Raw genomic sequence first — 16607 nt, 5'->3', positions numbered from 1 at the left:
TTTAATTCAGATAAATGCGAGATGCTGCATTTTGGGAAAGCAAATCTCAGCAGGACTTATACACTTAATGGTAAGATCCTAGAGAGTGTTGCTGAACAAAGAGACCTTGGAGTGCAGGTTCATATCTCCTTGAAAGTGGAGTCGCAGGGAGATAGGATAGTGAAGAATGCGTTTGGTATGCTCTTCTTTATTGGTCAGAGTTTTGAGTACAGGAGTTGGGAGGTCATGTTGCAGCTGTACAGGACAATGGTTAGGCCACTGTTGGAATATTGCGTGCAATTTTGGTCTCCTTCCTATCGAAAAGATGTTGTGAAACTTCAAAGGGTTCAGAAAAGATTTACAAGGATGTTGCCAGGGTTGGAGGATTTGAGCTATAGGGAGAGGCAGAACAGGCTGGGGCTGCTTTCCCTGAAGTGTCGGAGGCTGAGGGGTGACCTTATAGAGGTTTACAAAATTATGAGGGGCACAGATAGGGTAAATAGGCAAAGTCTTTTCCTTGGGTTGGGGGAGTCCAGAACTAGAGGGCATAGGTTTAGGGTGAGAGGGGAAAGATATTAAAGAGATTTAAGGGGCAACTTTTTCATACAGTGGGTGGTACGTGTATGGAATGAGCTGCCAAAGGAAGTGGTGGAGGCTGGTACAATTGCAACATTTAAGGGGCATTTGGATGGGCATATGAATAGGAAGGGTTTGGAGGGATATGTGCTGGGTGCTGGCAGGTGGGACTAGATTGGGTTGGGATATCTGGTCGGTAGAATGGTTGGACCGAAAGGTCTGTTTCCATGCTGTACATGGAAACATGTGGGCGGCACGGTGGCACAGTGGTTAGCACTGCTGCCTCACAGTGCCAGAGATCCGGGTTCAATTCCCGCCTCAGGCGACTGACTGTGTGGAGTTTGCACATTCTCCCCGTGTCTGCGTGGGTTTCCTCCGGGTACTCTGGTTTCCTCCCACAGTCCAAAGATGTGCAGGCCAGGTGAATTGGCCATGCTAAATTGCCCGTAGTGTTAGGTAAGGGGTAGATGTAGGGGTATGGGTGGGTTGCGCTTCGGTGGGTCGGTGTGGACTTGTTGGGCCGAAGGGCCTGTTTCCACACTGTAAGTAATCTAATCTAATCTAATCTACATCTCTATGACTCTTTGACTCTAAAAAGAAAGTTACTAACATGAGAAGTAATAAATGTATCGTGATAGGGAGAAATAAAGAGTATGAGTAAGTGTCAACAAGCAGATAAGATTAATGTTTACCAAGAGAATAAAAGGTTAACATTAAGGCTCTATATCTGAATGCATAGAGCATTCAACACAAAAAGCATGGACTGAAAGTGCAAATAGAAATAAAGAAGTTGGATCTGGTTGCCATTACAGAGACATGGCTGTAGCATGAAATGTATCGGAACCTGAATTTTGAGGTGTACAGGACATTTAGGAATAATCACAGGAGATTTTATTCTACAAATCAGTTGAAGAAGTCATATAGGCACAGGTAGCCTAAATGAGGAGTCTGTTATTGTTTATAAGATAACTTCTCAGAATAGCAAGTTCTGGAGCTGACTGGATAGCAGGCTATGTGAGATCTGGTATTGTGCAATGCAATAGGTTTAATGAAGTGATCTTATCTGAAGGTACCCTCTGTAGCAACAGTCATAATATTGATATTTACATTCAGTTTGGGGAAATGAGTGAGTCTGAAAGTATTTTAAAAGTTTAGTAAAGGTAATTGTGAGGGCATGAAAGCAGAGCTCATCAAAATAAATTCCCAAAATGCATTTAAAAAAAAGGTCAATACAGATGCAGTGGCAGATATTTAAGAGGACATTTCATAACATATAGAATAGATTTTTTTTCCCAATGAATGAGACCATTTCCAAGGGACAGCCCCCCAAACCATGGACTAATAGACTTTTTAAAAATTGTATCAAACAGAAAAAGTAGTCTATAATTGTGCAAAGACAGATGCATGTCAGAAGACTGGATGGAATATAAAAAACTGCAAAGTATTAATAATGAGTGAAAAGGCTTCTACAGATATTTGAGGAAGAGAAGAGTTGTGGGCTGAGACTTGCCCAGGTCTTGTTGGACTTCATCCTAGAGCCTTAAAGAAAGTTGGTAGTGAGATTCTTGATGCATTGTTTCTAATTTACTAAACTTCACTTGATTGAGGATGATCTCATTAGGTTAGAAGATAGTGAATCTAACTGTTGCATTAAAAAAGAGAGCAAGAAAGAAAACGAGCACCTAGAGACCAGGCAACTTAACATCTAACATGGAGGAAAATGAGAAGCTATTATTAAATAAGTTATAACAGAACATTTGGAAAATTCAAGATAAATCAGGCAAAGCCAGCTTAGTTTTGCGAATGGAAAATTATGTTTGACCAGTCTATCGATCATCTTTGAGAAGATAATGCTTGCTATAGATAAAGGAAAACTAGGAGATATACTATACTTAGATCTGAAGAATGCATTTGATAAGCTTCCACATCAAAAGTTTTTATTTCCTTTATTCATTCACAGGATGAGGGCTAGGCAGCATTTATTGCCTAACGCTAATTGCCCAGAGAGCAGTTAAGAGTCAATCGCATTGCTGTGGGTCTGGAGTCATGTGGGAGCCAGACCAGGTAATTGGCAACAGATTCATGGTTATCATTTGATCCTTAACTCCAGATATTTATTGAATTCAAATTCCACCATCTGCCATGGTGAGATTCAAATACCAAATGTTACCTCGGTATCTGGATTAACAATCCAATGATAATACCACTGGGCCATTGCCTCCCTGACAAGTTACAATGGAAAATAAAAGCTCACGATATAGCAGGAAGCATATGGTATGGATAGAAAATTGGGTGACAGAGAATAAATGTAAGTGGGTTTTAACAGGTTAGAAAGATGCATTAAATGCTGTGCCACACAGATTGGTACTGGGACATCAACTTATACAAATTACTTAGACAAGGGATGGAAAAAATAGTTGCCAAGTTTGTTATGACTTAAAGGTAAGTAGGGAAATAAGTTGTGAAGAGGGCATGAGTTTACAAAATGATATTGACAGGTTAAGTGAGTTGGCAAAAATCTGGCAAATGGAGCCTAATGTGGGAAAATGTGAAATTGTCAATTTTGGTGGAAAGAATTAAAAAGCAAGTATGCATCTAATTGGTGAGAGATTGCAGAGCTCTGAAATGCAGAGGGATCTGAAAGCTCTCCTGAATGAATCGCAATAGTTATTATGCAGGTACAGCAAGTAATTAGCAAAAGCTAATAGAATGTTATTGTTTATCACAAGGTGAAATTTAATACAAAAATACAGATTTTATACTTTAGTTAGACAAAGCATTGGTGAGATTGAATTCTGTTCACTACATTGATTGTCTTAATAAGGGACCTTTACAAGGTCACTTAATTGCATTGGAGGTCATTCAGAGTCCTAGAGTCATACAACATGGAAGCAGACCCTTTGATCCAATCAGTCAATGCCAAACATAATCCCAAGCTAAACTAGTCCAACCTGCCTGCTCCTGGCCCATATCCTTCCAAACTTTTCCTATTCGTGTACCTATCTAAATGTCTTTTAAATGAAGTAATCATACCCACATCCATTACTTCCTCAGGAAGTTTATTCCATACGTGAATCACTCTGCATTAAAAAAAAGTCTCCTCTCATTTCGTTTTTAAATCTCTCTCCTCTCACCTTAAAAATTTGCCCACGTGTCTTGAAAACCCCCATTCTAGGGAAAAAACAACTACCATTAACTCAACCTATACACCTCGTTATTTTATAAACTTCTATTAGGTTGCCTCTCAATCTCCTACATTCCAGTGAAAAAAGTTCTAGCCTATTCAGCCTTTCTTTATAACTCACACCTTTCATACCTGGTAACATTCTGGTAAATCTTTCCTGAACCCTCTTCAGCTTAATAATAGCCTTCCAATAACTGGGCCACCAGAACTGGACGTAGTATTCCAGAAGAGGCCTCAACAATTTCCTGAGTCAAAAAGTGTGGTGCTGGAAAAGCACAGCAGGCCAGGCAGCATCCGAGGAACAGGGGAGTTGATGTTTCGGGCATAAATCCTTCAACAGGATTGTCCTGCCCAACCTCAACATGACTTCCCAACTCTTAGACTCAAAGGACTGAGCAATGAAGGCAAGCCAAACATATTTTTAACAACCCTGTCTATATGTGATGCAAACTTTAAAAAATTATGTACCTGCATCCTTAGATCTCTCTGTTCTACAGCACTACCTGAGGCCCTACTATTAATTGTATAAGCCGTAATCTTGTTTGTTGTATCAAAATGCAATATCCCGCATTTATCCAGATTGATCTCTATCTGTCATTTTTCAGCCCATTAACTCATTGGTTGAAATCCCTTTGTAATCTTAGAAAAGCTCCTTCACTGTCTACTTTGCCACCAATTTTCATGTCATCCACAAACCTACTAAACATGCCTTTTTTTCCTCTCCTCCAAATCATTTATTCAAATGACAAACAACGGAAAACCCGGAATCAATCTTTGTGGAACACCGCTGGTGACAGGCCTCCAGTCCAAAAAGCAAACCTCTACTGCTCTGTTTCCAGCCATAAAGCCAATTATGTATTCAATTGGTAAGCTCACCCTGAATCCCTTTATTAATTAGTCTACCATGCAGAACCTTGTCCAAGGTTTTACTAAAATCCAAATAATCAATGTCTGCTGCTCTCTGCCATCATCAATGCTTTCGGTAACTTGCTCAAAAAACTCAATCAAGTTCGCGAGACATGATTTTCCTCACACAAAACCATTGCTGACTGTCCCTAATCAATTTCTGCCCCTCTAAACATACATAAGTATCATCTTTTATAATCAAATCCAACAATTTACCTACAACCAATGAATGGCATACAGGATTATTGTTCCCTGGTTTCTCCTTACAACCTTTCTTAAACAGGTATGGCATTAGCCACCCTCCAGCCATCAGGCACCTCACCTGTAGTTATAGTTTATGCAAATATTTCTGCGAGGAGTCTCGCAATTTTTGCCCATACTTCCCCCAAGTTTAAATCAGGTCCTGGAGATTTATCCACCTTTATATTCCCTGAGACACCCAGAACTTTCTCATCTGTAATTAGAACTGGTTTTAAACATGAAAGTTTATTTCTCTGCATTCTCAAGGTTCCATTTCTTACTAAACTAATAATGAGCAGATTGCTTTCTGAGGAGAGATTATACGCTGAGGAGAGATTAGACATTTATTCGCTGGTGTTGAAAAGAAACATGGAAACATCAAAAACAGGAACTGGATTAGGCCAATTAGCTGTTAGAGCCTGCTCTGCCATTCAGTATGATCATTGCTGATCATCCAACTCAGTACCCTGTTCCCACTTCTCCCTATATCCTTTGATCCCCTTACCCCTAACTTCTCCTGAGAATACTCATTGTTTTGACCACAACCAATTTCTGTGACAGAGAATTCTACAAACTCACCACTCCAGGTGAAGAAATTCCTCCTCATCTCATTTTTAAATGGCCTACTGTCTATCTTTAATCGATGAGCTCTGTTTCTGGATTCTCTGGTCATTGGGAATGTTCTTTCTGCATTTAACCTGTCTAGTCCTGTTAGAATTTTATAGATGTCTATGAGATTACCTCTCATTCTTTTAATCTCCAGTAAATACAGACCCAACCAATCTAGTGTTTCTTCATACATCAGTCCTGCCATCACTGAGCATGAGACAATTGATTGAAACATATAAAGTCCTGAAAAATCTTGACAGGGTAGATGTAAAAGGCAGTGTTTCTTTTCATGGGAGAATCCAGAACTCGTCACTGTTTAAAAATCATGGTCACTAATTTATAACAGAAATGAGGCAAATTATTTTCTCTCACAACTCTCTTTATAGCTTATGCTCTGATAAGGTGGTGGAAGCAGAGTCCTTCAAATATTTTTAAGACAGAGGTAGATTCTTGTCATACAAAGTGTTTAAAATTAGTCAAGGATGGCAGGAATGCTGATTTGAGTTTAGAGTCTGATAAACCATTATCTCATTGAATGGCAAAGTAGGCTTGAAAGGCTAAATGACTCACTCCTACTCCTTATTTGAATGTTTATGTATACGTTCTTAAATGTCTTGATGTCAAGAGCAGACATTGTCACTCAGCTCTTTTGTTTATATTTGGACCAAGGCAGTCCACTTGCTACGGGCTCATTGTGCATCTCGAACAGCTATGGTTTGGCTGAGCTATCTTGAATGTTTCTCTTAGTTCTGTCTTGGTATGTGGGTGTCACTGGCTAGGCTAGTGTTTAATTAGCTTGGACAGGGTGATTGTAGGCTGCTTTTTTAATTGCTGCAGCCCTTGCTGTCCTATTCCACTGATCTGTCACCCTAATAGATATATCCAAGAATATTGGTGTGGAACCTGGGACATTGGCTATAAAGTGTATCTTTATGTCAGGCTATTGTTTGGCTCGGCAAGGAGACAGTTCCAAATTTTGGCACAAGTCTCCAGATGTTGGTTTGTCAGCTGGTTAAAGTGTGACTTTATTCATTGTAGTTCTTTTGTCAAGCCGGGTGGTTCATCCTCTTTTGTTCATATTCAACTTTTCTGCAGCTGTTTGATGAAACTGATTGGCTTGCCAGGCCTTTTGAGAAGGTAGTTAAGAATCAACCAAATTGCAACAGGTCTGAATTAAAATAATCAAGTCAGGATGGTAGATTTTTCCAACAAGCTGTAGTCATCATTTTTGCAAATAACTTCTTAATTCCAGACTTTCTCGTCAATTGAATTTAACTTCTGTCAGCTACCAAAGTGGGAATTAAATTCTTGTCACTGGTGTGTTACTCTGGGCGATAGGATTACTACTTGATTAAGACAACTGCTATATAACTACATTATATTTTCACTCTACGTCTTTTCAGGTGAAAAAACATTATAACTGCTAGATAAAATTTATTACTCAGTGAATTATAAATGTTAAGCCTGTTTTGTTTTTATAAAGTTGAGAGTAGGAATAAAATTGCATATATGAATTGAAAACTGGCTCAAACACATGTAAGAATATCTAATGTTACTTTTTCTTTATGTGTAGCCTGGTGCTGAAACCCAAAATTCTATGCAGAAGAAACGACGTGCTCCAGCCCCACCATCTCGTATACCAAATAAATTAGACGGAACAGAATTTGAAAGGAGCAATACTTTTGGTAGGTGGCAATGATTCCTTCATTCGGTTTGGATTTTGAACACTTTTTTTCAGTACATGGCTTAACTCTAGTTACTGGGACAGAAAGACAAAGGTAATAGATAGAGAATTATTAGCACGTAAGATCCTAAAAGGAAATTGGTGAACTTGTTTTAATTTCTGAAAGAACCAAGACCTTTCACTGAAGTAAAATTCTTTGTGACTCAGTTGTGCATACCTCTACCTTTAACTAATACATCAACCATTAACATGAATAATAAACCAGTTATTTTGCAGTGTCTGAAAATTTGGAATGTGGTTCACAAAAGCTGCGTATTTGGTGATCAAGTCACTGACATGGGAGATAGTGGCATTTCTAGTGTTGTTACTGAATTATAAATCCAAAACTGCAGGATAATTGCTCTGGGGGCATAGGGTTTGAATGTCACCATGATAGATGCACAAATTTGAATAACATTTTAAATGCCTGCAATTAAAATGCTAGCCTAAAGAGGAGAATGCAGTCATTTTTGATGCACAGAAGTACCAGTTTGTGAAAGGAAATCACCCGTCCTTACCTGGTCTGGCCTATATTCACAACACTCTGAATGGCCCAACAGGTCACACAATTATGTGAAAAGCTTCTAAAAGTTCTAAAGCAAGGAAGGAAACATCTTGACCACTTGACATTGACCATTTGATGCTGAAAGAGATTGCCTGGCACTGACCTAGGGAATGGAAATTTCCACAGCAGACTCCATATTGACTCTGCAAAGTTCTCTTTCTCAACATATGTGGCTTGTGCTAAAATTTTGAGATCTGTCCTGCAGGTTAGTGAAACAACTATCTGAAATTATCTTAAAGGTATGATTCTGAGGTTTTGTCCTAAACACAACTATCAACATCCCTGGAATGTCCCACCAGCAAAGCAACTCACCAGATGTATTGTACAATAATTTACAGTCATGGAGGATTTGCCTTTGGAGTGCTTATATTGACCCTTGATCCCATGAATGTAATGGCATCAGCAAAATGTAGAAGAAAGCCCCCACATCCTGATTATTACTCACCACCTTGGTGCCTCCACAGTCCTGCCTCATTAAGTCCTGGTTGGTGGTGGACAATTCAACACTTAACAGGATTAGGAAACTCTAGAACTATCACTATTCCTCAAAATTGGGGTAACCCAGCACATAAATGCAAAAGACAAGACTGGTACATTTGCATATATCTTCACCCAGAAGTGCTGAGTGGATGATCATCTTGACCTACTCCTGGCTCCTAGTATTACAGTTATCAAGAAATGACTGAGGGTACTGGTTAGTGTGAAAACCCAGACAACATTATGTCACTGATACTCTCGAACTAACCACATCCTTCGCCAAACTTCCAGTACAGCTATAATTCTGGCATAAATCTGACAATGTGGAAAATTGCCCAGGTTTGTCTGTTCACAAAAAGTGGGACAAATACATTCTAGCCATTTAAAACCAGACAAGTTGAACTGCAATCATCAGCAAAATGATAGAAGTGGTTGTCAACAGTACCATCAAGCAGCACTTAGTCAGCAATAACCTTCTCACTGACACTCAGTTCGAGTTCTGCCAGCTACTCAGCCCCAGACCTAATTACAACCTTTGTCCAAACATGGACAAAAGATCTGAACTTCAGAGGTGAGTTGACATATCATGGCAGGATTTGATTTAATGTAGCATCAGGGAATCCTAGCTCCTTGCTTCTTAAATGAAGAGGTATCAGGGTGGATAATTCAATTAGCCATACATAGCACAAATGAAAATGGTTTTAATTGTAGCCACACATTACCCTGACTTGGAAGTACATTGCTGTTCCTTTACTGTTACTAAGTCAGTTGTAGAACTCACTCCCTTACAGAAGCTATAACATGTGCTAGCTGTCAGTGTGGCAAACACATTGTCGGTGAATGCAACTAAGTAACAGTGTTGAAAGGGACATGGGGCCAGTCCTTGGTTCATTTGGGATGGGATGAGAGAATGGAGTTTAAAGTGTGAGGGAGTGTTGGCCCTGATGGTTATGTGCCTTGATTACCGTGGCTTTGTGCCTGCTGTGCCATTGCATTGTCAGTGCAGGGCAATACAAAATATCAACACTTGTCTGGTTGCACGGCATCTTTAAAGATGTCACAGGTTTAAGGGATGCTGGTCTTTCAAACAGGTATCTGGTGAGTGGCAAGTTGTTCTGGGAATGGTGAGTGGATAATGGGCCTAGAAGTGTGTAGAGTAGGTAGTTAATGAGACACATTTGGAGAGATGAAATATGAGATCTCAAAAGGAGACAAACCTTTGGTGAAACTCAACAAAACTGACACTTAACCAAAAAAAGTAAGATTCTGCTCAATGTTAAGGTTTCAGATTTTGCAGAATTTGCCTAAGATATTTTATATGTTTAAGAAGTGTAAAGGCAGGAAAAGAGGAGTCATGAGGGAAGGACAAAAGGAGATGTTTTTGATAAGATGGAAGGCAGGAAGGATTAGTTGACGTACAGGATGATGGTGCTGGCCAAATGTGGTCTTCATAGAACAAGCAAAACAATAACAGAAGATGATTCTATAGTTTCAGAAATGGAAAAACGCAGAATCATTATTGATGTTACAATGTAAAAAAGTGAAGGTGGCGTTTATGATCTGAAATTATTAAATTGATGTTGAGTCCAAAAGGTTGCAGAGGAACTAACACAACATTGTGCTTTTTTTTCAAGTTTATTATGAGATTAACTGGAACAGTGAAAGTTGCTACCAGCAAAACAGTCAAAGAGGGACAAGCTGTGCAATTCATCATGAAAGCATACTGAAATGAGGGATTAAACTCAAGGCTGTAGCTAACATATCTTTCTAGTTCCTATTTAATCAATAACTAAAGTCATGACAGACTGGATTTTTCTTGAAACAATAGTACATAGCATGACTTGTGTATAACTTAGTTGCAATGAAATCATTGTTATGATACTATACCTATATTATTGCTAACTTTCAGTGTTGCTGAGAGCTTCAGATGTGCGATATTTTTAATTTTTGCTGTTTTAGCTTTTCATCTGTTTGTATTAAAGTACTTATCAGATAATATGGCTTTCAGTTTTATGTCCCAGACATACTTATTACCCTACTTGATCCCCTATCTAGGTATTGCTGGACGTCAGGTGCCATTTAAGCCTCCAAGAGGTGCATCGCCAGTGTCAGGCAAACTACGTAGTCCACCCCAGTTAACGATTCCTCCTCCCCCACCATACCCACCTTCTGCAGACAGTGAGATTGTCAACCAGCCAGGAATGTCACCAGAGTATGATTTCACTAACATGGTGCCTGAAATTACTGAACATGGTGAATCGAAGCCTGAATGTAGGTCCTCTGAAAAGTATATTCTGTCTTCTGTGGTCTTAACAAGGCAATTGTTTGTTCACATTGAGTATTTCTTGATTTTCGTCAGCCGTTTCCAACTTTCCTTCAACAAATATCAAACTTTGGAACTTGTGTTTTTTATATCATTTACAGTTTGGTTGTTTGTTCATTTGATGAAATATTATTAAGAATTACAAAGAAAATTATAAAACATTATGATGTATATTGATACAGACTTAGAAAGCCTAAGGTGAAGGAACCGCTAAGGGACAGTGACCGTGATATGATAGAAGTCACCCTGGAGTTTGAGAGGGAAAAGCTGGAATCAGGTGTAATAGTATTGCAGTTGTGTCAGGGTAACTACAAAGACATGAGGGAGGAGCTGGCTGGAATTTATTGGAAGGGGATTCCAGCAGGGATGACAGTGGAACAGCAACGGCACATGTTTCTGGGGGTAATTCAGGAGGCAGAGCAAAAATTATTCCAAGGAAGAAGAAACATACAAAGGAACGGTGAGGCAACTATGGCCAACAAGGGAAGTTAGGGACAGTGTAAAAGCAAAAGAAAAGCATACATTGTGGTGAAGATTAGTGGGAAACAAGAGAATTAGGAAACCTTTAAAAACCAGCAGAGGATAAATAAAAAGATAATAATGGGGGGGAAGATGAAATCTGAGAATAAGCAATCTCATAATATAAAAGAAGATTGCAAGATTTTGTTTTAGATATCTAAAAGATAAGACAGGCAAAAGTGGACATTAGATTGTTTGAAAATAAGGCTGGAGAGGTAGTAATGGGGAACAAAAAAAAGGCAGAGAAACTGACCAACTACTTTGCATCAGTTTCCATAGCGAAAAACACCAGCACCACACCAGAAGTTCGAGAGAGTCAGGGTCAAAGGTGAATGTAATGACCATCACTTATGGAGAAGATGCTGAGAAAGCAAAAAAGTCTGAAGGTGATCAAATCACTGGACTGGATGGACTTATCCCAGAGTTCTGAAGGAGATTGCAGAGGCATTGGTTGTGATCATTCAGGAATCACTGGAATTAAGCAGCATCCCAGAGGCCTGGAAATTGGCTAAGATAACACCCCTATTTCAGAAGGGAGGGAGGCAGACGACAGGAAACCATAGGCCAATTAACCTGACCTCAGTCATTGATAAGATTTTACAGTCCATTGTGAAAGATGAAATTGTGGAGTACTTAGCAGTGCATGGTAAAATAGAGCTGAAAAATGTGTTGCTGGAAAAGCACAGCAGGTTAGGCAGCATCCAAGGAGCAGGAGAATCAACGTTTCGGGCATGAGCCCTTCTTCATGGCTTATGCCCGAAACGTCGATTCTCCTGTTCCTTGGATGCTGTCTGCCCTGCTGCGCTTTTCCAGCAACACGTTTTTCAGCTCTGATCTCCAGCATCTGCAGTCCTCACTTTCTCATGGTAAAATAGAGTTGACTCAACGTGGCTTCATGCAGGGGAGGCCATGCCAGATAAATCAGTTCGAATTCAAGTTAGACGAAGGACGTGATTTATTGTGATTTCAAGAAGGACTTGACAATATGTCACACATGAGGCTGCTGAATAAGGTAAGAGTCCATGATATCAAGGACAGGGTACTGGCATGGATAGAGGATTGGCTGACTGGCCGAAGACAAAGAATGGGGATAAAGAGATTATTCGCAGAATGGTAGCCAGTGACTCGTGGAATTCTGCAGGGTCTGTGTTGGGACCACAACTATTTGCATTATGCACTAATGATGTGGACAAAGGAACTGAGGGAATTGTTGCAAAGTTTGCAGATGACACAAAGATAAATGGAGGAGCAGATAGTGTTGAGGAAGTGGGGAGGCTGAACAGGATGGAAGAGTGAGCAAAGAGGTGGTAGATTATTTAGAATGTGAGAAGGTGTGAGGTTATGCATTTTTTAGGAAGAATAGAGGTATGGAATATTTTCTAAATGGGGAAAGCTTTCAGAAATATGAAACACAACGGGACATAGAACTCCTTTTTCAGGATTCTTTTAAAGATAACATGCAGGTTAAGTTGGCAGTCATGAAGGCAAATTCAATGTTAGCATAAATTTCAAGAGGACTTTAATACAAGAACATAAATGTACTGCTGAGGCTGTATAAGACTCTGATCAGATGGTATTTAGAATATTGTGAGCAGATTTGGGCCCCATATCGAAGGAAAGATGTGCTGGTGTTGGAGGTTGGCAAGAATGATCTCAGGGATGTTGGGCTTGTCACTTGAAGATCAGTTGAGGACTTTGGGTCTATACTCAAAGGAGTTTAGAACAATGAGAAGGGATCTTATTGAAACTTACAGAATACTAAGAGGTCTGGATAGAGCGAATGTGGAGAAGATGTTTCCACTAGTAGGAGAGACTAGGACCTGGGGACAAAGCAACAGAGTGAAGGGACAACCCTTTAGTACTAAGAGGATGAGGAATTTCTTGGTGGTGTTTCTGTGGAACTCACTGCCACAGAGGACTGTGGAGGCCAAGCTGTTGAATGTATTTAACATAGAGATAGATAGGTTCTTCATTGGTAAGGGAAACAAATGTTTTGGTGCAAAGGCAGGAAAATGTGGTTGAGGAACATATCAGATCAAATGGCAGATCAGATTCAAGGGGCCAAATGGCCTCATTCTGCTCCTATGTCTAATGACTTTATAGTCTAAATGGTATGGTAAGTATTTTCTTGACCCTGTTTGCTGTAATATTTCAACTCATAAATATTACAAGATTCATGCATCAGATTAATAATGTTTAAAGGATCAAAGAAGGCAAAGGGTTACTTGCATTGATAATGCTATGAATTTGACCATTGTGCTTTCATCATTAAAGTCTGAGTTGAGGCCAGCCTTTATTGGGAAGATTTCTTTCTGAATGCCAAAAAGATAAAAAATAACATGAGTTTGGACCGGGTCTGTTCCCCCTGCTGTATTACACAACGTAACACTGAAAAGCACTACAGGACAATAATTGCAATTTTCCACTTGCACTGGAATGTAGGAACTCGGATACAGGATTATTCAATTTAGCTCCTCCAGAGTGATCTGCCATTCATTGAGATAATGACTAACTTGTGACCTAATTCCATGTACGCACCTTTTCCCCATATTGTTTTGATATCTTTGCTTAACAACAGACTATCAATCTTAGTTTTAAAATTAACATTTGATTTGGCATCCATTATCATTTGCAGAAGGGAGTTCCAAATTTCTATCACCCTTTGAGTATAGGAGTGTATTCCTAATTTATATCTTGATATTCCTAGCTCTAATTTTCAGGTAATGTCTGCAAGATGTAGACCCCTTAATCAATAGAACTTTTCTTTCTCTCTATTCCTCTATTTAATCTCCTTAAAAGGCATAACACTTTGATCAAATTCATAAACTTCTGAATTCCAGAAAATACAACCCTTGTCTGTACAATGTTTCAAATAATCTAAACCACAGAGTTGAGGAACGATTCTGGTGAATCTACACTGCACTGCATCCAAGCTCTCTATTTCCTTCATAAGTTGTGGTGCTCACAGTACTCCTGATGTGGTTTGATTAGTGCTTTATATATCTGAAGAATAATATCTACCCATTTGTATTCTTAAGAAGATATCAAGGCCAGAATTCCATTGGCTTTTATGATTATTTTCCTGATCTTTTCAAAACATTTTAATTGTCTATGTACCCACCTGTGTTTGGACCTTCACTGTTTCTAGCTTTTCACCACTTATAAAGGAACTGGTTCTATCCTGCGAGATCCACAGTTGGTGTCCTCACACAAATTTATTTGTACTCAAATACATTTGCCACAGTTCTATGTCTTCACATCATCTAGCATTTTTTTTGTGATTTTTGTCTCCATCTATGCTGTTTAAAATGCTTTCCACTTTGGTGGCATCAGTATTGGATAAGGTTCTGAAAATGTTAATGCAGATGAGTGCATAAACTCTAACCAATATGATGATCTTGAGTACAGAACAGCTAAAGTTCTCAGAGGAAATCAACCTAACATTAGACCTTCTCATAACCTTAATAACAGTGTCTAGTATGCTCATATAATTTGGACCAGATTGCTACCATGCAGTAAATTAAATCTTATTTCAGACATAAGGCTGTCCTCCTTAGAATACCAAGTGTTTTTCCTCTTATCATATTTGACAGAGAAGGCCTTGTCAATCCCAACCTAAAATCAGGATAGTGGCACCAAATCTACCTTATGGTCACTCAGAATGCAACTACCACATACATTGTCATGACCATGCATAAGGATTCATGACACATTATGATACCAGTGGGAGACATTGCTTCATCTTAAAATGTGCAGCAGATTTGGAAAAAAGTGAGTATCTAATCCATTATCTAAGTTGGTGATTATTGCACCTAATGGTTGAGGCCCAGTACAGTTGCTTGTAGGTCATCAAGAGTGGCTTTAATGAACGAAAGGGAGGTGTTGCCATTCCACCCTTGAGCCAGCAAAAGCCCTTTGCTTTTGGGGAAGGCTCACTATATTAACTGCTAATCATTGGCAGTGGCCTTCTGAAGAATCAAGGCCAACATGGATTTAAGTCCCATCTGCCAATCAGAGGCCAGAGACTTAGCGGTCCCAATAGAAAGGCAGTGTCTGCTGCCAGTATAACACCTTTCTGAGGTCTAGAAAATCTGCAGCTGATAGGATTCCAGAATTAAGAATGTGATCGAAGGATGTCGGTAGCAAGGGAGGGGGTGGTTGTCAGCTGTCCTTTCCTGGTGTCTACTACTTCAATCAAATACTATGTGGCCGACAGCAACGACAACGTCCCCCCAACCCCCCCACTCCGCAGCAGTGGGATCGGTCCCAAAACAGGAATTAAATGCTACTTTAAGGGCTGTAATTGATGGAGGAGCCTTCACATTAATGAGCCTTCACATAGCTGGGGCCCATGCGGGTGCCCATGGCTACTTCATTGGTTTGGAGGAAGTGGGAGGATTGGAAAGAGAAGTTGTTCAAAGTGAGGACCAGTTCAGTCAGTCGAAGGAGGGTGTCAGTGGAAGGGTACTGGTTGGGTCAGTGGGAAAGGAAGAAGCGGAGGGTTTTGGGCCTTCGTGATGGGGGATGGAGGTGTATAGGGACTGGATGTCCATGGTGAAGATAAGGCGTTGGGGGCTGGGGAAGTGAATATCATGGAGGAGATGGAGGGTGTGGGTGGTGTCCCGAACGTAGGTGGGGAGTTCTTGGACTAAGGGGGACAGGACCATGTCGAGATATGCAGAGATGAGTTCGGTGGCAGGAGCAGGCTGAGATAATGGGTCGGCCAGGGCAGTCAGGTTTATGGATTTTGGGCAGGAGGTAGAAACAGGCGTGTGGGGTTGTGGGACTATGAGGTTGGAGGCGGTGGATGGGAGATCCCCAGCTATGCCTGCCTCTTTGTCGGATATGTGGAACAGTCCATCTTCCGCAGCTACACTGGCACCACCCCCCACCTTTTCCTCTGCTACATCGATGACTGTATCGGTGCTGCCTCGTGCTCCCACGAGGAGGTTGAACAGTTCATCCACTTTACCAACACCTTCCACCCCGACCTCAAATTTACCTGGACCGTCTCAGACTCCTCCCTCCCCTTCCTGGACCTCTCCATTTCTATCTCGGGCGACCGACTCAACACGGACATTCACTATAAACCGACTGCCTCCCACAGCTACCTAGATTACACCTCCTCCCACCCTGCCCCCCTGTAAAACATCATCCCATATTCCCAATTCCTTCGCCTCCGCCGCATCTGCTCCCAGGAGGACCAATTTCAATACCGAACAACCCAGATGGCCTCCTTCTTCAAAGACTGCAATTTCCCCTCCGACGTGGTTGATGATGCTCTCCACCGCATCTCCTCCACTTCCCGTTCCTCCGCCCTTGAACCCGTCCCTCCAATCGCCACCAGGACAGAACCCCACTGGTCCTCACCTACCACCCTACCAACCTCCAGATACATCATATAATCCTTTGTCATTTCTGCCACCTCCAAACAGACCCCACCACCAAGGATATATTTCCCTCCCCTCCCCTATCAGCATTCTGGAAAGACCGCTCCCTCCATGAC

At 40.6% G+C, this 16607-nt stretch overlaps 1 protein-coding gene across 8 annotated transcripts in view; it reads left to right on the top strand.

Annotated features, from left to right (window-relative positions):
• The window catches only part of cobl (cordon-bleu WH2 repeat protein), a 366824-nt gene that overhangs the window by 247530 nt on the left and 102687 nt on the right, over positions 1 to 16607 (top strand). For 6 of the 8 annotated variants that reach the window (XM_072575619.1, XM_072575618.1, XM_072575617.1 and 3 more), the window contains 2 exons: positions 7068 to 7179; positions 10315 to 10530. In XM_072575619.1, the coding sequence (XP_072431720.1) occupies positions 7068 to 7179; positions 10315 to 10530 (328 nt within the window). The remainder of the gene's footprint in view (positions 1 to 7067; positions 7180 to 10314; positions 10531 to 16607) is intronic. The other 2 variants (XM_072575625.1, XM_072575623.1) reach the window with 1 other exon arrangement.

Source organism: Chiloscyllium punctatum, chromosome 8, assembly GCF_047496795.1.
Source record: "Chiloscyllium punctatum isolate Juve2018m chromosome 8, sChiPun1.3, whole genome shotgun sequence".
Classification (NCBI taxonomy): Eukaryota; Metazoa; Chordata; class Chondrichthyes; order Orectolobiformes; family Hemiscylliidae; genus Chiloscyllium; species Chiloscyllium punctatum.
The sequence above is the reverse complement of the archived record's forward strand: the minus strand, read 5'-3'. Positions and strand labels throughout refer to the sequence as shown.